At 41.9% G+C, this 23,269-nt stretch overlaps 1 protein-coding gene across 2 annotated transcripts; it reads left to right on the forward strand.

Annotated features, from left to right (window-relative positions):
• Window positions 1-290: 290 nt before the first annotated feature.
• Window positions 291-19,574, forward strand: LOC146655506 (methylated-DNA--protein-cysteine methyltransferase-like). 2 transcript variants are annotated; one of them, XM_085428457.1, is made up of 6 exons: window positions 291-382; window positions 2,630-2,775; window positions 11,563-11,723; window positions 16,136-16,275; window positions 18,737-18,892; window positions 18,996-19,574. In XM_085428457.1, exons 1-5 carry the CDS (start codon window positions 365-367, stop codon window positions 18,863-18,865), a joined length of 594 nt encoding a protein of 197 aa, XP_085284583.1. In that variant the 5' UTR covers window positions 291-364; the 3' UTR covers window positions 18,866-18,892; window positions 18,996-19,574. The 2 variants fall into 2 exon arrangements, with proteins under 2 accessions (XP_085284583.1, XP_085284582.1); XM_085428456.1 differs by having other exon boundaries at window positions 299-382; window positions 2,627-2,775.
• Window positions 19,575-23,269: the final 3,695 nt, after the last annotated feature.

The raw sequence follows: 23,269 nt of genomic DNA on the forward strand, positions 1-23,269 counted from the left end.
AGATAACAGTGTTTGAAATTAATGCTCAAAATATGCATTATCATATTTTTTCCTGCTGTAAAAACATCAAGCAAATCAAATATCTAAATCACTACCATTACTAGTCTTCGGCGTACTGGGGACCCCCTGAAGGACCCCAAATCCCAACTTGAGACCTATTAGAAAAGCCTTCTTCTTAAGTCTGTCCCTGGCAAAGGGGAGGAGCGGAGACTTTCTCTGGACCAATTACAGAGCGAGAGCGGACTTTTGCCTCTCGTGATTGGTCGGCTTGACCACGCTGCCTTGAGAAACAGGAAGAGTTCTGCTTTGACATGTGTTTTGCAGAGGGGGGAAGAGGAGTGGGCATCGCAGAGACACCGTTTGGATGCACACGGTTAAATTTGTAAGCACCGGCGTTAATTTACAGCGTTAAACTTTCTCTAACACAAGCTAACAACATACACAAAGCTGAAAGTACGCGTACGCTTAAGCTAACGAGGGCTAGCGTTTGCTAATACGCCTTTCAGACACGAACTCTCGCTTGTTTATTTCATTATTATGATAGGTATATTTTTACATTAAAACAGATACTCACCCAAGGAGCCGTCATCTGAAACAGCACATTAAGGACACATGTTGCATTTTTACACCTGCGCAGTCACGGGGCGCTTTCTACTCAATTAATCACGCAGGTTTGACCAGGAACTAGTCTAATGAGAAACGAGTCAAATGATTGACGAGCATGAGGATGCCGCCAGTGATTTTTTTTTCTTTTTAACAACACAATCTGCTTATTGTTTGTTGTTCCTCACCGTGAAGAGCTGGGTAAACACCCAGGCACTCACTTAGACTACTCTACTGCACCGAAAACGGCACAGAACAAACATGATAGCATTATTTTTAATCAGCGCAGACTATTAGCCAAGGCCATTATTGCCAAAGTCCATTATTCTATCTATGAGTCTATTACCATCTTGCTAAATGGCACGGAGTGTGTGCAGCGCTTATCCAAAGTGCACTGTACCATTGTTTGGCTCAGAAAATTTCTCGCCTTTATTGTCAGTTCAGGCAAACCCCTGATGAATACAGTGAGAGCTGCAAGAGTAGAAACAAGAAAGTTGAAGCAGACGCATTTGTGATCACATACCATGACAGATGTGGTGGTGGTGGTGGTGGTGGTGTTGGTAGTATGCGTGTGTGAAGTGCGGATGGGGGGGTGGATACGGGAGTAATCTAAAAATAAAAGATATCCATTCTTAAATTAAAAGTAGAGTGTGCAATGAGCAGTGAAGTGTTTTTGTTTTGCTTTGTTTAAGGGCTACAGCTTGTGATTATTGTTTTATTAAACAGTCTGTAATTTTCTGAAGCTCAAGGTGTCATTTTCTCCACTCCACAGCTCCCCAAAATTCAGTTTACGAGCAATGAAGACAAAGGAAAGAAGAAAGTGCTCTTAATTTGAGAAGCTGGATTGTTGAATACTTTTATTTTTAGTAAAAAAAAAAAAATCAAATAAAAGGATTAATTATTGAAGTAGTTACCAGTTGTGGTTAATTGTTTCATCTGTAGTTTGTTTTGTTGCTTCCTTAAATAACTAGTGCACAAGATTTCACGTGGTGAGCATTGAAAATTTGATTATGGGACTTAAAAATGTTATAAAAGTCAGTTTAGCAGAGAAAGAGTTTCACATCTGTCAATATGCTAGGCCTGCAAAAATTAAAACAATTAGTTAGTCATTAAAAAAAAATTTGTTATTCCTTTTTTAATATCATTCCCTCTTTATAGTCTGTCTTGAAACTTTAATTGTCATGTGTCATTTTTATTTTAATTAAATGCAACAAATAATAATTCATAATGAAAATAAAGTCTAGTCAAAGCAGTGCACAGCTCCCATCAATGTACACACACGTGCGAGTTAACCATTTAAAAACACGTGGTATGTGTAATATTGAAAGCAAAAATGGAGATATTGCATTTGTGCACTTTAAACTTTTCAGATCATCGTTCTGGGAAGGAAAGGTTACTTGTTTGAAACTTACAATCAATGTGACCTTTATTTATTATAACCCCCATCTCTCAAAAACTCACATATAACATAGTCAATCATCTCTCCTTCCCTCAAAGTAAAAATAAAAAAGGAACTGCTGTCTGGTTATTGCCAGTATCCATCTCAGTCGTCAGAAAAGCTGCACGTTTTTGCTGTTGTTAAGGGCTGGAAACCAGAATCCCATCGGAGTTGCACCCTAAGGAACAAATTTAATGCTAGAAAAACATCCCGGCCATCAACCAAAAATGACGGATTGAAAATAATGTCGAGCTATCTTGGGAATCCCCCACCAGACAAGGGAACAGACTGCATTGTTTTTCTCATTTATGTGATATATAGAACAGAAAGAGGGGAAAAAATGGGCGATTTATTGGTTAGATAGGCGTATTCTTTTCCATACACAGAAGAAATATTGGATAGTAATGTGGGGATCAAGTCACATCATGACATTGTTTGGAGGCAAGGTGTTCAAATATGTAAGTCATCTTCCGTTGGTGGCCCGCTAGGTTTTCAATAGATCATTCAATGCAAATATGTGTGGGAAATTGTGAAAGTTGCCACATGAATATGTCAATGAACGTAGTGTAATTTGTACTTCCTCAGCAGGGCAGCAAGATGAAGAAGCAGGGGGAGAGCCAGTGCACTCAGAAGACCATCTCATTGCTGAGCCCCCTGGGGACGATCCAAGTCAGTGGATGTGAGAATGGTGTGCACACCATCCAGATCCTAATGGATGTCGCACCTGCTGAAAGGTACTGTACAACAGCCGGGCTGGTGACGTGATAAACAAAGGTGTGAAATTTACAGGCAGACAGAATCCACTCCTGTGATGGAGTGCCACCATTCCTCATTGGAAGCAGGGCATTTTTGTAGATCCCACAAGAAATATCCTGGAGAAAGTTGGGCAAATATGAGCAGGCACTAGAAATATGAGGGGCACTAGAATACAGTTGGGCTTGAAATTAGATTTCTGATGGCATGTGGTTGTGATTCTTCCTGCAGTATATTTGAAATTTCAGAAAAATAACTTGTTTATTACCCACAAGGGAGTTGATTAGAACTGATGTCTGTAGGGTCAGCAAAGGCCACGGGGAGCATGGACTGTTCTCTCCTGTTTATTTATGTTTCCTTCAAGTTGTATGCAGTAGTTCTGAGTGTCGACTGACACTCAGAAATGTAATATGTGATTGCATTTCTCGGCCTGCCCATCCCTCAAAAGTGTCAGGAACGTTGACAGTCTTACTGAAGCGATTGAAACTGATTAAAGGCAGCATTAATAAGTGCCTCTTCCTTATTTTTACAGGTCCATATCCTACAGCTCAGATTAGTTTTGATTAGATTGAAATTAAATATCCATGTATCGCAGATTCGCATTTGATAAACTTGAATGGTCGGGGAAATTAAACGATTTCCAAATGCACCCGGATAGGAAGTTATCCTTTTGAAAATGTATGTTCAAATTCTAATTTATGGAAACCCATTAATGACCTTGTATATTATACCTCAACATGTGTTTCCTTCTCGACTGTCTGCTATTTCCTAAAATTCATCAAGCAGTAAAAAACATTCCACTTGTTGTTAATGAGTTGAAGTGAGAAAATTAATAATATGGAATTTTGATTATGGAAGATGTCCTGTAACCATGCACAAGCACCTTTCTCCGTCTCCTTGTGAACAGGGTTTAATTTGTGTGTTCAGGTTCAGTAGGAATATGCAAATGAATTTAATGATTCGCATCACTAGATCATTTCTCACTTTAATATCATTTGCTATGTCGGTCATAAGTGAAGCTCTGATCACATCGCTGTATGTTTGCAAAGGTGTGAGCCTCCCACCACCCCCACCCAAGAAAAAATTACTAGTAAAAATGTTTAGATTTTATCTCAACCGGTTGAATATATTGTTATTGTCACAGGACGGGGAAACTAGAGCCACCTTAGATATATGTAGTAACGCAATGTAAACAGGCATTAAGGGAGGCGAGATAAAGTGACAAAATACAGGCTTATCTTTGCAACCGGCTTTACATGTAGATCTCACCAAAGCCCGCCTGTAGCAGTAATAGTTCAGATCAGCCATTTCTATTGATTTATTTATGACATACTAAACAAGGCTCTTTCCAGCTTCGGATGTGTTGTGGTACAGGCTTAGAAAGTCACTGTGATAAATGATCTCTAAGAGCATATTTTAGATATGGGAAATAGATAATGTCCATTCATAGCATAAACTCAGACCTATAGCAGATATTTGCCAACGAGCCAGAGCTTTGAAGGCTTACACGGCCGCGTTTGCCTCCTGCGTTTCTCAGACTTCACTATTGCTTGGCGTTGAACAGCTGGGCCAGCAACAGAAGCATTTGTGGCATTGATAGATAGTTATTGATAAATGCCATTATAGCTACATAAACGCCCTTGAAGTATTGCTTACACACCATGACCGTCAGCTCTTTCTAATAGAAACGTCTCAAGCCCCTTTTGCTTCCTAACTGATCTTAGGAACATTTCCTGAAATCAACCTCCTCTGCCAGTCTAACGACAGCCCTGAAGGCACCATCAGATGAACAAATTCATTACATCTCAACAACCCCTGTTGGGGCCCTACGCACCAGCCTCCCTGTTAACCAGTTTCCCCCCCCCTTTAGTTTTTAGCATGGCTTCAGCGTTCACAGAAAAATGATACGCATTTTGTTTACAGGAGATTACTATTATCTGAAATATGATGCTTCTTGCCTCTTTCACACAGAGCACAGACACATAATACAGAGGAAATCATAGAGCACTTTTTTATTAGGGTGAAAAATGAAAAAAAAGGGCTGGACTCCTGCCCCGAGACATTTTGTGAGCATATTATTTTACAATGCTTTGATCAATTTGTCTGTCAAGCTGGCTGAGATGTGGGGGAGCAGGAAAAAAGCAATTTAGCTTGTGAGGTCCTCAATAGAAATGTACTACAGGAGCCTGTGTATGACATGTTGCATTAGAACCTGAGTAGCCTTTATTGCCTGATAATGTTGCAAGGCAATGCTGATATCAATCACCCTTTAACAGCCAGTGTGATGTGTTTTTATGAAAAAAGAAAAAAAAAAACTGAAATAATGCATGAAACATTTTTTGGAAAATAATTGATTTAATTCAGAGCTGAGGGATTTCTACTTTTAACAACAAAAAATATTGTGTTGGTAAAAACATGCACAAAATGTGCTAGGAGCTAAAAATTGTTAGGAACAAGATCTTTTCGCATATGCTCCTATAGAAAATTGTAATTAATTTTACACGGATAAACACTTCTGTCTCATTTGCATATAGATATAAACAATATATTTGTGCGTCTGAATTCCCAGCACACTCGGGTCACGTGATCTGCCTAAAATCCTAAGTGGCTAAAACCAAAAATTATCATTATACTTCCCAGGCCATAAATCCCCCCCCCCCCCCCCCTCCCCGTTTTTTTTCTCTGACACAAAGCCTTATAAATCTGTGTCTGATTTTTCACATTGCACATTGTTTTTAGTTAATGATTTTCATCTGTTTGTTGTTGCTGTGATAGCGGGGAAATGTACCATATGCTCCGGCAAAAGACAAATGATTAGCAAATGAAATTCTGGACAGCTGTCTGACTGAAAGCGTTTGGTTGATAGCATTCTGCTACCATAATTAGCTTAAGCTTTGGGTTAATTAACTTTCTACCTGGATATGCATAATAATAGCATTCTGGAGAAAGCCAAGGACCTTCCAGTATATCAGCAGCAAAGGCTGGCTTTTTATTTTGTATTTCGGCTGCATATTTCAATTTCAAGAGGCGATTTAGCTCGGGAGCATCGTCAAATATTGTAGATTTTACTCCCCAAGCCAGATAATTCTGAAACAATAGGGGTGTATTATGTGGCAGAAATGCCATTTCTGAATGTAATTAAAGCGGATGAAAGCAATCACCGATTTTTAAACGCTTTTGTCTAGCATGAGGCCTACTTGTAAAAAAATACCCATCAAGAGGAGAAAAGAGGCAAGAGAACCCCCAAGTCCTTATATAAGAGGCCTTTGAGACTGAAGTGAAGTACAACAGTAATTAGTCTTTTGTATGAATTTGCTGGCCATGGTCATGATTAGTTAAGCATATGAGAGGACTGCAGGACTGCATTGCTCTTAAGGAGGAGGGTGTTAAAGTCTATTTATCACCAGTTATCCTCACAGCTTTCCATTATCACTGACAACACTGGATGGGGCCTGAGAACAGCCTAATTGTTCTGAGGTGGAGTGTTTTTGTGTCAAATCTGCCACCCCACTCACATTGGCATTCATAAGCATCCAGACATTTTCCATCTATCTATCCCTAATACCCAAGCTGTCACAACAGCTTTTACACACTACCAACGCTAGTGTGAAATATCTGAGGTGATGCATTTATCGTTTTTTGTTTTTTTTTTCTTCTCACACTCATGTAGTGTTGTGAATCAATGTCCTGGTTCACGCTGAATAGCAGTATGGCAAATGTGTTCCTTATTCTGAGGGGCCTGTTTACATGATGTGCTCACACACCGGGAAATATAACAACTCTTTTTATTCCACTGTAATTTTTCTCTCCGCTTCTCCATCTATGGTGTATTTCATCTAATGTAGGATTTTGTTCATTTAAATTATAATTTTGCTTGATATGTAGATATATACATACATACATATATATAGACACTGCTGTGTGCTAAATAAACTGCTTACATTTGTAACTAAAATGCTTTGTCATACAAACCATGAACTGCTGAGATATTGAATGAAATCATCAATAAAGCAAGGAGAGATTTTTTGACGGAGTCCCTTTAGAAACGGTATGAATAATTCATTGTGTAATGATATTCTGATGATTTTTGTTCTATTTTTTGCTGCGGCCTTAGAATATTGTTTTGCATGTTGTGAAGTGTAGTACTCAGCTGCGTATTCATTAAGGTGCTGCTCCCACTGGCCCTTGGACCCATCTGTGCTCTATGTTTATGCCTCCATCTCCCGGGACCGTCCCAATCAGGCTGCATGTGCCATTTCCTGTGTAAACCAACACCTGTGTAACACACTACCTGTAAACCGCCCCACACAGACGAGACACTGACATTCACTCAGATGAAAATCTGCAAATGTTGTGGTTTCTAAAGCGGAGCCTCCAGGGTGAGGTTTTGAGTTGAATGAGAGTTGCTGCTCACTGTGGAGATGCAGCTAAAAGCAGCTCCTGCAGTTTTTTTGTTTCCCTCCCCTTTCCCTGCTGTCGACCGGGAACTTTTTCCAGCATAAGGGTTGCGCTAGTTTGTTTTAGAACTTGATTGGATTCTATATCTGCAACATGCAGAAGTGTACAGTGTGTGACATACTAAGGCAATATGCAGAGAGATGATTCCGCTCTGACATCTTGGAGAGGAGTACGAGTCAATTATGCCCAAGTGTTGTTCTTGCTTATCTTCCTGCGGCACCAAACAAGGATTTAGTCAAGGATTTAGGGGTGAGGGGGCGGTGGTGGGGATCATGGTAAGCGGTTCACAACAAAACACTCAAAACTCTTGGGAGCGGGCACTGATTTAAAAATAAATTACAGAAGACGAAGCGCTAACACTCAAGGGCCCTCAGCAGTGCTGGCGTACACAGGTGAAGATTAGCCTCCTCGCTAATCAGAGGAACAAGGCAGTAATTTGCTCTGAACACAGACAGTAATTAGGACTTGGTGACACTGGATTCCCATAATGCCTTTGTGCTTGACGTGGTCAAATTTTGACAGAGGCTATCCATGCAGGGTCACTGTCCCCCCAGTCTCCCGGCCCTCTTCAGTTGAGGCTCTAAAAGGTCCCTGCAGTTACAGGGGATCCCTAATGTACTTTATGCCTCCCTCACTGGCTCCTTACCATTCGGGTAATTGGAGTCTCTTACTGTGGCACTTGAGAATAGAGGCTAAAAACGCTATTTGAAACTGCTCAGTAGTCTGTTGTAGATAAACATTGCGGCGTCGGGGTGTGGATACACTACATAATGGAGTAAGAGTTAAGGCTCTGGTAATACATGCCTTCACTGACTCCTGTGGCTAGCCAGTTGGGAGAAGACCTAATTGTTGTGTGCTTTGTTGCCTACTCTGCAGTATTTTACCACCACCTTTATGTATTGGATTGAGTGTTGCAGCCTCTTTGGCGGACATTCACTAATAAGAGTTGCGGGATATCTAGAGAGCAGTTTATCCGGCCCAGTTGTTTTTATTTTGAAACAGCGGAGCACAAAACGTGCACCCCAGAACAGAGTAGGAAGCATTCCTAACAGCTTCCCACTTCAAAAGCTCTCGAGTTTAGTGCTGCACTGCCTAGATAGGCATCTGAATGATCTTCCGATGGTTGAACGAGCTGCATTGAGCAAGTGGCTTACAATTGTATCACAGCCTTTGGCTCAGAGACCATCAGGATCTTGACATTCATAGAGACATGCTGTATTTTTTTCCCTTTTTAGACAGTCATTTTAGGCTTTTTTCATGCTCTCTTGAGTCTTTGACGTCTCTGAGTTAAGTATCTGCAGCTATAAGGCTGAGGAAAATATTGGACTGCTCTTGGCCTTTTCTATTTCATCCTCTGACCCGCCATGTTACCCATGATCGGTGAAGGAGAACTCTGGCAGGCTGTGTCAAAAGTGACAGCCGATCGAGTCAGGATGAGCGCCATCACGCTTCACAGGATGGAGGCATGAGTTCTGAGTTTTTCCCCTTTTAGTGCAATATACCATTACACCCTTCGCCAGATTCCTTTCAATTAGATTCTGTGGTTAACCTGTTTCATTCTTACGTCTGCAGCTGATAGAAAAAGTCTTACTGAAGTCTTGTGCAACTAGAGATACAGAAAAAGACTAATTTAATGTCAGCTATTCTTTTCTTTTTTTTTCCCTTTGTCTCCTTTGATTGTTTCTTCCAGGATGAACAAAATAGCCTCCAACATTGTATAAATGCTCAATTCATTCTTTATATTAGAGTTGGAAAACGGGTAGAACTCCAAATGAGTCCCACTTTACGCAACAATGATTTATGGTAATTGGAAATTGATTGTGACAGGAGCACAATATTAGAAAATTTCTCAAATCGCAATCTTCTATCAAGGGAAATATTCTTTTTAGTACAGCAGATCCTCGGCTAGTTTGGAATTAGTTTCTGATTTCTTTACCTGTGATGAAATAGTAAATGGCTGAAGGACATGGAAAAAAATATGATTTATGTAGTCAAAAGATAATAAAATAACAATTCTTCTTTAACCCAATTTGAATTGTTTGTTCTAACGTCAACACACTCGCTACACACGTTTATTAAAATACTCTTTATAATCACTGCTAATTATAATTCTTGGTTTTCATAGAGCGTTGGCAGTTACTTTAGTACAATATAAAGATTGTTTCCCCTTGGAGAGTTTTGTTGTAATTAGTCCGACATTTATTAGACATCTCTAATCTCTCATTTGAAGGGCACAGCTTCTAATGTGCCAGTCTGGACTCCATAAAGATCACATGATGCTGCCTGATTTCTGATTCACTGAAGCGGCTGGAAATGTTGCAAGCACAAGTGCTACATCTCCACTGCCCACATGCTCTTTTAAAAACAATCCCCCATTGCACCTAGAGGTGACAGACTTCAGCTCAACTGATGTTGTTCCCCCCCTTTTATTTATTTATTTCCTTGTTGTTTGCCAGCCATAACATGTACTGCATTGCATTAACTTTTACTACTGTCAATGTTGTATCAGTCAAACACCTTTTAAAAACGGGTGCATCCGTAAGCTGGGAGGAGAGGAAAATTAGCCACAGTGACAAGTCTGAAGTGTAAGCACAAGGTCAAAGGTGCCAAGCCTTAAGCAAAGGTGCACTAGCCTTTGTCCGGTAGATTGTAAGGGCCTGCGGGTCCAACAGGAACATTTCCACACACAATATCCCCGAGCTGTCAGTGTGCAGCGGCTGGAACATCCTCTCGGAGAGAAAGAGAGGGTGTGGAGGGGCAGAGGAGGTGGTGGTGTGAGGATGCGTGTTGTGGGGGGGTTGAGGGTGTGTAGAGAGGGAACAGTGGCCTGAAGATCCTTGCTGAGAGAAAGAGAAGTTGGGGGATGGTGTGTGTGTGTGTGTGTATGTCGGGGTGTAGGTGGTGGGGAGCCAAAAGAGCTGGAGTGGGAGGATAGAGCAATAGAGAGGGGGAAATGAGGAGGGAGAGCTGGGGGAGGGAGGGGAGGGGATAGAAAGGAGAGACAATGACAAGTAGGGGCTGGCTGGGCACTCACCCATGCCGACAGAGATTGCCATGAGCCATGGCCATTGTTTGAGCGGGTCTCAGCACAGAACCCGCTGGTGGGTTTCCAAGTTTTCACCACTCAACTATAAACTGCTGTGTGGTTTATTTAGAAATGAGAGTATTTACACCTTTTACTGTATTTACACCCACTGTTAAACGGCACCCGGGAGATTTTTATCACACAGCCACAAACTAGCAAGCAGAGTGGTTTCTCTGAAAACTGACCTGCTCAGTCATAACACTCCAGTAAACCTCAGCTTCACGTGTCCAATATAAAACGCAGCTCAAACTGTGACCTGCACAAGTGTAAAAACACTTTAGGGCCGCGCTGTTACGGCGTGCAGGAGAGAGACGGTCTGTGTGTTTAACAAAGTAAATGTCTATTATTAATACCGTACAGGACAAGCCAATTTTGAAAAAAGGGGGCACTTAAATGGTGGTATTATTTATTTATAAGTCCTGTACACCAGTTAATGGAATTGGCGGGCCTGCTTTAGATCCACGACACAGCTTGAGGTCCACTTTGGAGTAATGCACATGCTAAGAGAGGACTTTCCCAGTAGGGTCTTTAAGTGTCAAATATGGGTCAGTCTGCTTGCATTGACCTGGGGGGTGGTCAGCAGCAGAGAGAAATTCAGCTGTTAAGTGATGCCAACTCAACCGTCGGCAAATTCCTCCAAGCATCTACTCAAGCTAAGATGCATGTCCAAGTGCGGCGCTTTTCTGGTCAACATCGCTCTGGCCAAAAAAATCCATTTATTCTTGTCATGAACTATAAACTAGACCCAAGCAGAGTTGAAACTGTTGTTAATGCTGTGCTCTTAACTTTTGTCTGCTACTTTTCTGTTTTAAGAACCGTTTTTTCTCCCTTAAAGTAGTTTGAAACGAACTGTTAGCGGTTTCTTATGACCTGACGGTTGTTTGTTTTTTTGTCTTTTTTTCCCTTTCGTACTCTATTATATCTACTCTTGAGAAAATTCTGGATTTTGCCTTTTTATCTTCCTGAGGTTTATTCTGTCTTCCAAAGCTCTGGTATCCGTCAAAGCCGAGCGACATGCAAAAATGTACAAGTTCAGATTTTAAACACGTCTTAATTTACAACTTCAGTTCCACTCAGCAAATTATGTCATCTTGCATCTTTGTCACTCGTGGCATGTTATTACACTCTTGTGACATATTTAGCACTGTTCAAGCAAGAATTGGGTATTATGATTGCTCCTCTGATCCCCACCTCACCTCCCCATCCTGCCTTATATCCCTCACAGGAGCAGCGGGGGCCCCCTGAGCTGTGTGGTCAACGATAGCCTGGCAGAAACGAGCCCTGAGTTGCAGCGCTGCGTTGAATGGCTCCAGGCGTACTTCAGTGAGCCGCAGACCACTGGGAGTCTCCCGCTCCCTGGCTTTCACCACCCCGCCCTGCAAGGAGGTCTGTCATGGATAAATATTTGCAGAGCCATGACTGGGATCAGGCTTTCACTCTTAATTGTCAGTTACATCACTTACACTCACTGGCTCAGTGTGTTATAATGAAGTATTTTATGGCTGAGAGAGAGAGCGAGAGCGAGTGTGCGAGGAAGAGAGCGAGAGCAGAGGAAAAGTGAGTGAGTGGGTGAGTGAAAGGAGAGAGAACAGAACACAGAGCTGTAACTTGGTTCAGTAATCTGTGGCAGCTCTTACCACGCGTGTTAGTCTTGGCAAGCTTTTCCATGATTCTTGGCACATTCTTTGAAACTGATCGAATTCCACTCTTGACATTTTCAGACAGGAAGCTTTTTTTTTTTTTTTTTTTTTTTAATGAGAACATGTGAATGGTGGTAAAGTTTGAATGAGCTTATTGTTGGCTTGATCAGTCACCTACTGTGAGTGAAATGAAAGCACCCCCCCAAAAATGGACAATTAGTGTCCTTTCAACCGGTAGCTTCGGCGAGGCGAACGACTAAAGATGCAGAGGAAAACAAGAAAACAAAAGCAAACAAAATGAATATTTGATTGCCAACCGTGGTTTCGTTTCGAGGAAATAAATAATATCGTAGCCCGACGACTCATTTTTGAGATCGTAAACAGAAATTTGTTTTCAAAACAATTGCGGGCTGCTCCTTTGTCACACTGAGATGCTCATCGCATTTTAACTGAAAGATTTTCAGAAGCTCTCATTTAGACACAGAAGCACACCTACACAGGAAAAAAAATGACTTTAATATATGCATTTAACAATTGTGCCTCTCTTCCCCTGCAATCAGGCCTTAGTTGCTCTCTAATTTCATGCAGATCTGCAGTGCTTGAGTGATGGCATTTTCAATGAGCAGGTACTCCATCGAGACCCTGTATACAGCTATGAGTCCCACGCTCCCGCAAAGGCAATGCAGAAATACATCAGGACCAATTACGATATCAACTTTCAGTGTGATTCCCTTCGCCACCAAGTGCTTGTGTACCAGCCCCAGGCTCTTTCAAATCGCATCTCATCTGAAGTCTTTGGGGTTTTAATTAAATTTCAGGATAGATGGAATTCTTCATTAGTACCTGATCTGAATAGGTGATTGTGCTGTGTTCCACCTCTCTCCCTCGCCTGTTGTTTTGGGGCTCCATAAATACAGGGTTTAGGCTTGGATTGCTCTCAGTAGTCAGAACCATAGGCCATGCCAGTATAAAAATGTTAAATGTGAGCATCAAGAGTATTTGTCTTTTCAGGGGGGGAAATGGAAGGTTCTTTTTTTCTTGCTTGTTGATTCACAAATATTAAGTATCTTTTCTTTTTGCCTTATTGCTGTAAAAATTCCTCCTCGATCTAGTCGTGCAGCCTCTGCCTGCCTGGGGAAAAAAAAGATACAAGTTTAATCAGGTCATTACAATCTGTGACAACCAACTTTTGTTTGCTCAGTTATCTTGTGGGAGAACCTGAGCGCAACAGCGCTCTCGCAGCACTTGTCATGTAATATTGAGTTGTGACCTTCACTTGAAGTGTTGCCATGTTTATTTACACATTTCTGACAAAACAAGCCACTTTTCATATTAGCTGTCACGATATACCTGAGAAACAGAGGTGACATGAAAGGAGATGCAAGGTGCAGTTTTCTATACCGTCTCGACTGATTGTCATGCACAACATCACACGCAAGTTTGGTCGGCGGGGGTAAGGGAATGGCGAGCGCTCGCGTGCGTTATGCTCAGTTAGCTTGTGTTTGCGCCTGTGTATGTGCGCTGGCTGCCTCAGAAAAACACAGACACCAACGTGGGTTCTTAAAACGATGCATATTCTTATCTCATTAATTATACATCCATATGTAACAGACGAGAGGATCTTAGTCTCGGTAAGCGGCGCGGGGAATGTGCGGGGAGGGGGCCGTACAAAGGGGGGGAAGGGCGCTCTTCAAAGCCCAAATGACTGTGTTCCTGCAGGAGTCTGAACCTCCCCCTGTGCACAGCGCAGGGCGAGATGAGACACTCACCAGGACTCGCCCCTGTGATGTGGAGAGGAATTAGGGAAATGAACGTTTTCAGAATATCGAATAATCAGAGAATCATCAGCACCCCGTCAGCCTTCAAAAGTATGGATCCCTCAAGACTCAAGAGACACTTTGACTGGGAGTCAAAGTCTTCCCTCCCATTAGACACAAAGGATAATGAGGTAGCTGCATTTCCACTATTGTCTTTTTATTCTCACCACCATGTACGAGGTGACTGTCAGCTGGAAGTCGTCTCTCCAAATCTATCATTAGCAGGGCTGATGGATTTCAGTTTATTGTTTTCCTTTTTTTGGCTTTCAAATTGCTCCCATACACAGAATTATGAGCAAATCAATCATATATGTCAATACCATCATAACTGCCGAACGTGTTCGATTTTACTCCGGGTAAATCCATCGCAGCCGCAGTGGCTCTGTCACCTGGCCTCATGGCAGGTAATGACCTGTGACATAATTATGGGGATGTCTGTAAACATGTAAGTGGTTCCTCTCAACTTTTATTTAAACAATTGACACCAGTGCTCCTCGATCTAAAGAGGGTCCTGACCCCAGACACACCGTATTAGGCTCTTTATGAAGTATGGGGCTAGGGGACTGCTCTCCAAGTCATTGCTGGTCCCCTCGAGTGACCTGCCTGAAGTCTCTGTCACAGCCACTGATGAGGGCAAAGTTCTTTAACCTTTGTGCCCTGCAGATAAAAGTACAGACACTTTTTGTCCAGAACTGTAGGAGATGTGAAAGCTTCCAGGAGAAACAGCTGCTCAGGATTAGTCAAAGGTGTACACAGCGCCATAGCTTGTTGCTCGGTCTGTTTGTAGGCAAAAGTTCCCGTCTGCGTCTGCCGGTGTGACTTTGGTTGTTTGTCAATAACGTTTCCATCACTGTGGATTTGTCGTAGCTGCAGTCTGGGCAAGTTGTCATCTACCCCGCCGGTGACAAAAGCGAAATCCTTATGTATCACACACATCATGTGGCCAAATCCGAGCTTTATGAGGGAGAGTAATGCATGAAAGGAGTTTCAGGGGTGTATCTCATCTCCTCATAACATTAAGTCTGTCTGCATAAGAGCCCGTCATCTCGTTGACAGTGTGATTATTACCTGAAAAATTATTAAACAGTACCTACGGGCCTTGTTCAAGACAAAGAACTCACATGGGTGTGCATCAATCAAATGTATCCCCTTTAGGTTTTACACTTATTCCCCCCAGTTTAGGCAAATTGCCTTGTTCGCGTGGCTTTGTGTAGCAGAGAGTGACTATAAGGTAGCGAGGGAGCCTGGGGAGCAAAGGATGTTCACTCTGTAGAAGAGAGACAGGGGTGTGACATGTTTTCACACAATGCCAATTTAGAAGGATTTCACATAGATCACTTGTCATGTGCTCTCTTAGACCATATAAATGAGAGAGAATGGGAGATCACTAATTGAATTTTCATGACTGAGTACATGTATATACTAGAAGAAATTCACCCCCTCTTGATAACGAGACCATTGTTCCTCATCTTGTTCTCAGTGCAGAAAAAGAGTGTTTTGTGCTTTCTGCACAACCTCGGTGCATCGGCGTCTTAAGGTTTTTGAGATGCCTCAAATACTTTTCTTCAGCAATCAGAGCTAGACAAACATGCCTCTCAGTCACCGCCTGGTAATCCAGAAAAAAAAAGAAGAAAAGATAATGCTACTGCTAAAGTGCTAATGAAATCAAAGCCGTTAATGTGGTTGGTTAAGCTGTGGATGATTTGAAGAATTCTGCCATTTAAGTGAAGATGATATAATGAATCTACTCTGAATAGAAAGCAATTAAAAGGACAAATTGGTCTGATTAACCTCAAAGTCATCCCGCTGCCACAAATGGTGTGCAACATTCAAATTATTATTATTAAAAATCTGGAGCAGATTTGCAGTCTTTTTGGCCTCTCTTAATCCTTTTAAATGAAGGAGCGAACTTTTTTAATTTTAGCTGTGACCTTTCAAAGCATAACCTAGATTTTTCTGCCATAGGAATAATTTTCTCACGTCAGCTTCTGTAGCATGTTAATACTAGTTCTAAGGTCAAATTGAGGGACTTCTCTGTGTTTAGGTGCATAATGAGCAGTGTAAAGATGGAAAGAAGAAAAAAGATGGAATTGTAGGGAGCCAGGATGGACATTATAGTGTTCACCAGTAGGTGAAAATGCATTAATGAGTCAAACGTTGGCTTTTTAATTAAAAACAGAAGAGAGTTTAAAAAAATATAACACATGTTTAAAGTTCCTTCATGTTATCAGCCTCTCGGCTGGCTGTTTGAGTTTGATTGATTAAATGAGGAACTCTCTCTTCCCCCCTTCTCCTTTCCCGTCTTTCTGTCACTCTTCCGTCCTCTTGCTTTCTGGCAAAGATTCATTCACCAGCCGCGTGCTGCAGGTACTTCTGAGAGATGTGACGTTCGGAAAGACGGTTTCATACAAACGCCTCGCCGAGATGGCGGGAAACCCCAGAGCGGTGCGGGCGGTGGGAGGGGCTATGAGGAAGAATCCGGTGAGTATGATTGACATTGATTGACAGGCTTCTGTCTTGCTTACTTTATTTAGTCAGACAGGTAAAGTAACGGTTTGTATTTTTTTTTTAACTTTATTAGCGACTTCAATATTTAACACATGCAAGATTAATTATGATTAGTTTTTCGGTGAATTTGCCCTTTAACAGAAAAGTAATTTTAAATTATTCTTAGTTTATATGTTGTATTAATACGTGGAAGCAGATTGCTGTGAACTATAATATTTATTGGGTAGTAATTCATTTTGTACAAATGCATGAAAAAATGACAGAATACATAAAATAGGCAAAGATCACATTTGAGGTCATTTCCTGGTGAGGTATTGTCTCTCCTAGTTTCCTAACTCGTGTGCACGACTGAAGTTTTCCAGTAAAATGCATTTTAAAAAGTTTTCCCCGATGCATGATATGTAATCTAAACTGTAGGCGTGTTCGAGTACGTGCGATGGCGAAATAAACACCTCCCTCTGAGCACAGCTGAGGAGGGAAAGTCTACCTGCAGCACAATTTTAAGCCCACACCTTTTGTTCCTGTTCTCTCAAGTCTTTACTGTAGATGTTCGCTGCAAATCTCCGCTTCTTGTAAGAAACCTGGCCCGCATCATTTTGCCCATGAATCCACTGTGTACAAAATGGAGGGCTAGAGGGCAAGTGGTGTGTCTTCTTTTGATCAAACCCTTTGATCAAAGCCTGTTTAACTCTGCCCATGTAGTGCTGTGGGCACCACCGGTGTGCTCTGTGAGGCAGAGAGCACTTCTTGTACAGCAGCAGTGCAGCCAGTGAGATGTTCTCCCTCATATGTGCTTGTGTGCATCCTCGTCTTAGTGCTGGGTCTCCCAGCATGTTGTAATTGATGTTGGGTGGGGACAAAAAGTTATTTATAATGAGAGCGCTCAATTTATAACCCAGAATAAAATGTAGATAAACTAATTAATAGTGTCCTCTGGATTCTCTGTGTACTTTATACATTGCATTAGCCAGTGGCATTGCTGCTAGATGGCTGTATAATACCGCTCCGATTTAGCATCAGTATGTTTTACAGACATTTCTTTCCTCTCGTCCAGGAGGCTGGGAGCCTGAGCCATCAGCTCCTGATTCAGATCCAGAGTCAGATTGTCAGTGTCAATTACTTGTCAGTAGCACTGCTCCACTCAGGCTTCAGCTGTGAAAAGCTCAGTGTGCTCAATCGATCCTCCCCTCTCTGTGGCACTTCTTCTTCACCAGGATTTGAGTATTGATAAGCCTGGTGTAGTGCTCTTTTCCCCCCCCAAGTGAAGAGGCAGATCCGAAGGCCTTGAGGGTACCCTGCTCTCCCTCCAAACCCGGGGAACAGTATTGATCTGAATACTCGAGCAGTATTTCTCTGTCTGCAAGGTTAATCTGGGGCTCGGAAAGTTTTATTGCTGTTGATATGGGAGTGGGTTTAATGATGGATTGTTCAGTTTTCATATAAAAGGCTGGAGGTGCAACCGTCACGTCAGCCTAACACAGTTACATTGGAGAAATACAGTCGCAATGCAGCGACGGTTGTGTTGCCTTTCCGGTTAGTATAACAAGAACAAAATGAGGGCAACATTAAGAATATTTTAAAAGAAATAATTGCTGTGATTCATTCCCAACCATTGCCACTCTTCTTGTTCTGAATTCACAATGATCGAAGTGTTTTAGGCTTGCTTGTTTAATCTTTCTCCAGCCATTTAGTTTACAAAGAACTCGGGACCCCCCTGGCAGTCGTCTGCAACAAGAGTAAACGCTCCACCGACTTCCTCTTTTTAATGATCACAGGGTTATCAGATCTTAATGTTGACACCCTCTCGATTGAATATTCATCCTGCTGGTGTTTTTGCCCATTAATTTTTGATTGCTTCTTTGCTTTTCACTATTAAAGAGTAAAAAACATTTATACCCAAAGACTGAGCCATCACCCTGAATGTGGATTTGTGCAGGATCAAACCAGACACTTCTGGTGTGGCACTTTGTTTTCATGCAGTGCATGAATATAAAAAGTGCTACAAAAACAAAAGCAGTTCATATTTCCTGCACGTTGGTTACTTTTAAGTCACATCGTTTATGTGCTAAATCAGAGATTCTTTCATACATAATACATATCTACTATCAGCACTTGCAACTATTGTGGTGCTGTGACAATAAATGTCAACCTGAGAATAAGTATTTGATTTTTTTCCAGCGGTCTAATCTGCGTTCCTGTCTTACTCATATATTACTTTTTGTTCCTCCACATCATAGCTTTTAGGTATTTAAATTTCTAAAGTTTAGTGAAAAATGTCCTTTTTCCCCCATAATTCTGACCAAATGTAAAAATGAAGTAGTTACTTTTTATTAAAAAAACACATTTTAAAAGTGGGACTTGGTCCTACAAATTCTAATATTTGTAAAATTGCACATGTTTATTAAATCCCCGTCTCTCTCTCTGTCTGTGCCAGGTTCCTCTCCTCATTCCTTGTCACAGAGTCATTTCTAGCAGTGGACAGAGTGGGCCGTACATGAGCGGCAAGGGCAACCATCTCAAACAATGGCTGCTCACCCATGAGAGGCAGGGAGGGGAAGGCTAAAGCATGACAGAGCCCAACTGTCCTTCAGTCAGTGCACACACGCACACACACACATATATATATACACACTCACAAGGCCAGGGTTTTTTTTTATTATTATTCTTGTCTCTTTTTTTTCTTTTCTTTTCAGAACACAAAACAGGGCCATAAAGTTTTCCTTGCTTGGCACACACCGTGGAACAACTGGAGTAACTTGTAAATATTCAGTTTATAATCCTTTTTTTTTAAATCTAAGAATAGAGATGCTGCATAGTTAATGTGATACAGAGTTGTTGCAGAATTAGAATGTACAAAAATAACTTAAACAGAGAACAGTAGGAATTACAAACATATGCTCCCGTGGGTCTCCGTTGCGTTTGCCAGATAGTGCTTGGAATGGTTTTTCTAAAGAATTATTATTCCCTTAAAAATATGTCTCTTGCATTGTTGTTGTTGTTATTTTTTTTCCTAAGCAGAATTAGTCTTTGTACCTCTCGTTGGTTTTTTAATTTCCTGCCAAGTGAATGCTTTGTTCAACATCCAGTGATAAAGGCTCTGAATTTTACGGCTACAAAGCTTTGTAGTGAGGCATTTGTTTTGTCTTCATTTAGATCTCATTGTTTGCTCTCGCCTTATAATCCACCTCGAGTGGAGAGTTGTCCTATGCATTTTATACTGTACTTTTGTTGCGTTAGACATGTTTAAATAAATCTGTCTCAAACTGACAAAATCCCGTCTTTTCATCATTTTAATTGCGTTTAATTTAAAAAGTGATTTCATGTAGCATTCACTCAGTTCAGCTCATGATTAATTATGCTGTACGTCTCTCTCCTTGCTGCTGCTCTGTATGTCACAGCTCCTTCTTTTTTATTTCTGAGGGGTGTTTTCCATTAGAGGGCAGTACAGAACGGGAAACAGAAATCAACATTTCAACCTTGAATTCATCCTGAGCGTTTAAACTGTAATTTAAATGTTTATATCCTTTCTTTAAAAAAAATACAAATTTCACCACAACGTTATTTCACCCCTTTGGGATATCTTTTTTCCTTCTTAAAAAAAAAACACCATATGGAGAGGGCAGCAGCAGCGGAGGTGCATTTAGAAAAATCTGTTACTTTAATTGAATTTGCCCTTTAGTTTTATTTTCGGCGTTTTCTCGCAGTGATATTTGTAACAGTGACAGTTTATCCTTTTCCCCTTAAATTCGTGATTCTCCTCACTCTCTGGTGAAACTCCAGAGTGACCCTTACTTGCCCATAGTTATTCCTCTTCTGTTCAGCCCAGGTAGCCTAATAATCCACCCTCCAAAAATAACCTCAGCTCTAACCTTTGCAGAACCAATTCAAGTGGCCCTCTCACTGAATACATTTGAACTTTGCTGCATTTTTGAATTTCTTATCCGATCAGCTCCGTGTGGCTGTCTTGCCGTGCTGCTGGACTCACTTACTCTGCCATTGGAGCACCATCGCAGCGTAAATGTTGAGGCAGCAGACAGGCAGATGAAGAATGAGACTCAGTCTGTGGTTTCACAGAGGGCTAATGATGCCTGTGGTGACTACAGGCTACAGTCAGCCCCCTAACGAAGGGAGCTGTGACACAGCCACAAGGGGTCCCATTTAAGCCAGGCGTACTCTGAAGTGCACTGTAAGCACCCTCCTTTTTTTGCTTGTGGCTAAGTAAATTCTATGGAATGCTATGAATTTAGCAACCAGAGATACTGATGTCTGTAGAGTGCTGTGGTTGATGTTAAAAAACAAGTCCAGCATCAAAGCTTCTGACATGCTGCCAGTAATTGGCCGTGTAATTTGCGGAGGTACCTAAGGAGTCTCCTAAAAATAATTCGCACCTTTTATTTTGTCCAGTTTTACACTCTTGAGATATTTTAGCATTTATCGGTAACAGTGTTGTTATTATTACGTCTGTATTGTTTTGTTGTTGTGCTTTCACCTTGCATACCGCTTCCACATCACGCTGGCTCAGAGATAAAAAGGAATTAGATTAAAAGACGCTGAGACGATCTCATCATCCGCACTGTTAATCTCTGTGAAACCTTTAATTTTGGCCTAATATCTGCCTCCATTTCATAGAGAAAGACTATATAAGTGCATGTGTGCGTGAGCATGTGGCCTTGCATGTTGGTGTGCGCACATGTGTATGTCCATATGTGTGTGGGTGAAGTGGATGATATTGAGTCTGACTTCATAAATCACCCAGACACTGATAAACTCCCCATGCACCCACACACCGCTAATGGGCAACCCTTAAGGAGTGTGAGTGTCTCGTGCGGCGTTTGATTCAACATTTATTAACCCCCTCACACACACTCTCTCCCTCAGATACGACACACACTCATTTGAGCCCCAGAAAGAGCGAGGATATGGTTGGTGGCATCCGTAGCGGTAGCGCAGGGTTTTGACCTGGCCGGGCTGTATTAATCATGGCCAATAGTGGTAAGGTACGTTTTGGCTTATAGCACCACAACAACAACAGCCTCTGCATTTCCTAACATTAGTTTCCCTCTCATAACTTATATCCTGTCTCCAACTCCCTACTTCCCATCTCATATCCTGGCACCCCTCCTCATTATAGAACAATTTTCTGCCCCCACATCAAATACAAACACACTCTGTGCTTCCATCTCCTTCTCTTCATACATGTCGGCTCATAATTCTAATGTTATCGCAACCTGCACCCCTTGGTACGAGGCGCAAGCTTAGTGGGGACTCTGCGCAAGTTAATTCTGCAGCCGCTTCGGTGATCGATAAACAGCTGCTTTTATCCTTCCAGAGAAGTTTGTATGTTTAAAATGAATAAAAGTAAGACTTTTTGGAATGTGTAACTCAGCTGCCAGCCGTGCTCTGTTCCTGGGAACACAGAAGGAGTATCCGGCATGCAGATAGGCAATGTCCAACAGTGAGTCAGAGATAGACGCAGGGATAGATAGCTGGATAGACAGACATTAGACTGGGGCTTGGCTGCACTATCAGGTTTCCTCCCCCTCTGTCTGTCTGCCGGGACAGCCTGGCCTCAGAGGCCCTGACACCGAGGCACCACACAGCCAGCCACGACAGCTGCCACAGCAGCATCTAATACCAACACACTCCATGCTATGCCACGACTACAAAGAGAAATATCGTTTCAAACATGGCATACTTTGATGCTCTTGTAATGATCTTTGTGTTTTGAGAGAGAAAGCGAGGGGACAGAGGATTCGTATGGTGCGCCGTCTATTTTTTTTTCTTTCTTTCTCATTTCTTTAGAACAAAGAGACTCCTCTCAACACGAGCAAGTTTAAAACAGTGTTGATGAGATGGAGCCGGATTAAATGAGAACGTAAAAGAAACCCTGAGCGGTATCAGCATGCGAGTGCGCGCGCGTTTGTAACCTTGTATCAGCATGTCATCGTAACCTCGTGAACTCGAGCGTCGGTCTGGGGGTCTCTAATTAGGAACGGCTGATGAACAGCCATACATTACGTGAGAGCGGGGGCCTGTGAGCGTGTATCCCTCTATGTATCAATCTGTGACTGTGCCGGGTGGCTGTCAGAGTGGTAAGGAGAGTGTCTCAGCCTGGAGAAAGTGCAGGTCTAGCCTTGGTCATGTTGACGGAGGGGGCGGCACTTCAGAGGCTCCAGGACCCCATGGCACCAGTCTCCCCAGTCCCCCAGACAGACTGGGAGCATCTGGGCTCTGTCAGCGCCTCTGGCCCCTGCAGACTCCGATCTATATGACGAGGGAGAGGAGTGCATTGGATCAGCGAGAGGGAAAATATGAGCCAGATTCCTCGACTTATGAGAAAAACCCGCGTTGCCAGTTTGCATGTAACACGTGGACGCATGTGTGGCTGCGTTAAGGCCTTATAACAGGTCACAGTGATTAAATTTGTATTATGTGAGATGGGGGGTATTGATTAGCGACTAATGCTGAAAAAGTCCTTTTTAAAAACTGTCCGATTAAGTATTAATTAAAAGTACGCCACGAAAAAATATGCGAAGCCTGTTCTGAGTAAAAACATCAAGATAAGACTGATAGATATCATTCCAGACTTTCCTATGAAAGCGAGCAATGATTTGATCAAGTAGATATAACTCTAAGCTGTGCCACATGAAAACTGATATACACACACTTGCCAAGACTAATTAATCCATACACTAAATTAGGAATATAAATCGCGGTCCCAATTTAACAAGGTCAGCTTTAACTTCTCCCTTTACACTTTTATTTAACTGTGTAGTTGCGGGAAAAAAGAATCCCTATCAATGTGCTTCGCTTATTATGATTGACGATTGATGATTAAGTCCTCCAGCTGACACACACCACCAAAGCCGGTGAGTTGGAATTGGATGTGACACATACACAGTTCTGCGTGTTAGGTAATTCGTTGACGAGGGGCCAAATTCATTTATGGAACAGCGGTATTGGCAGG

This window comes from Rhamphochromis longiceps, linkage group LG13, assembly GCF_057381845.1.
Source record: "Rhamphochromis longiceps isolate RC_006_pf linkage group LG13, R_longiceps_female_GT1.1, whole genome shotgun sequence".
NCBI classification, from domain to species: domain Eukaryota; kingdom Metazoa; phylum Chordata; class Actinopteri; order Cichliformes; family Cichlidae; genus Rhamphochromis; species Rhamphochromis longiceps.

Excerpts from the sequence above, each read along its gene's own strand:
- LOC146655506 (XM_085428456.1), top strand. Across the intron at positions 2,776-11,562 it reads GATGTCGCACCTGCTGAAAG|GAGCAGCGGGGGCCCCCTGA; the intron begins GTACTGTACAAC and ends TATCCCTCACAG. Across the intron at positions 16,276-18,736 it reads GGGCTATGAGGAAGAATCCG|GTTCCTCTCCTCATTCCTTG; the intron begins GTGAGTATGATT and ends TGTCTGTGCCAG.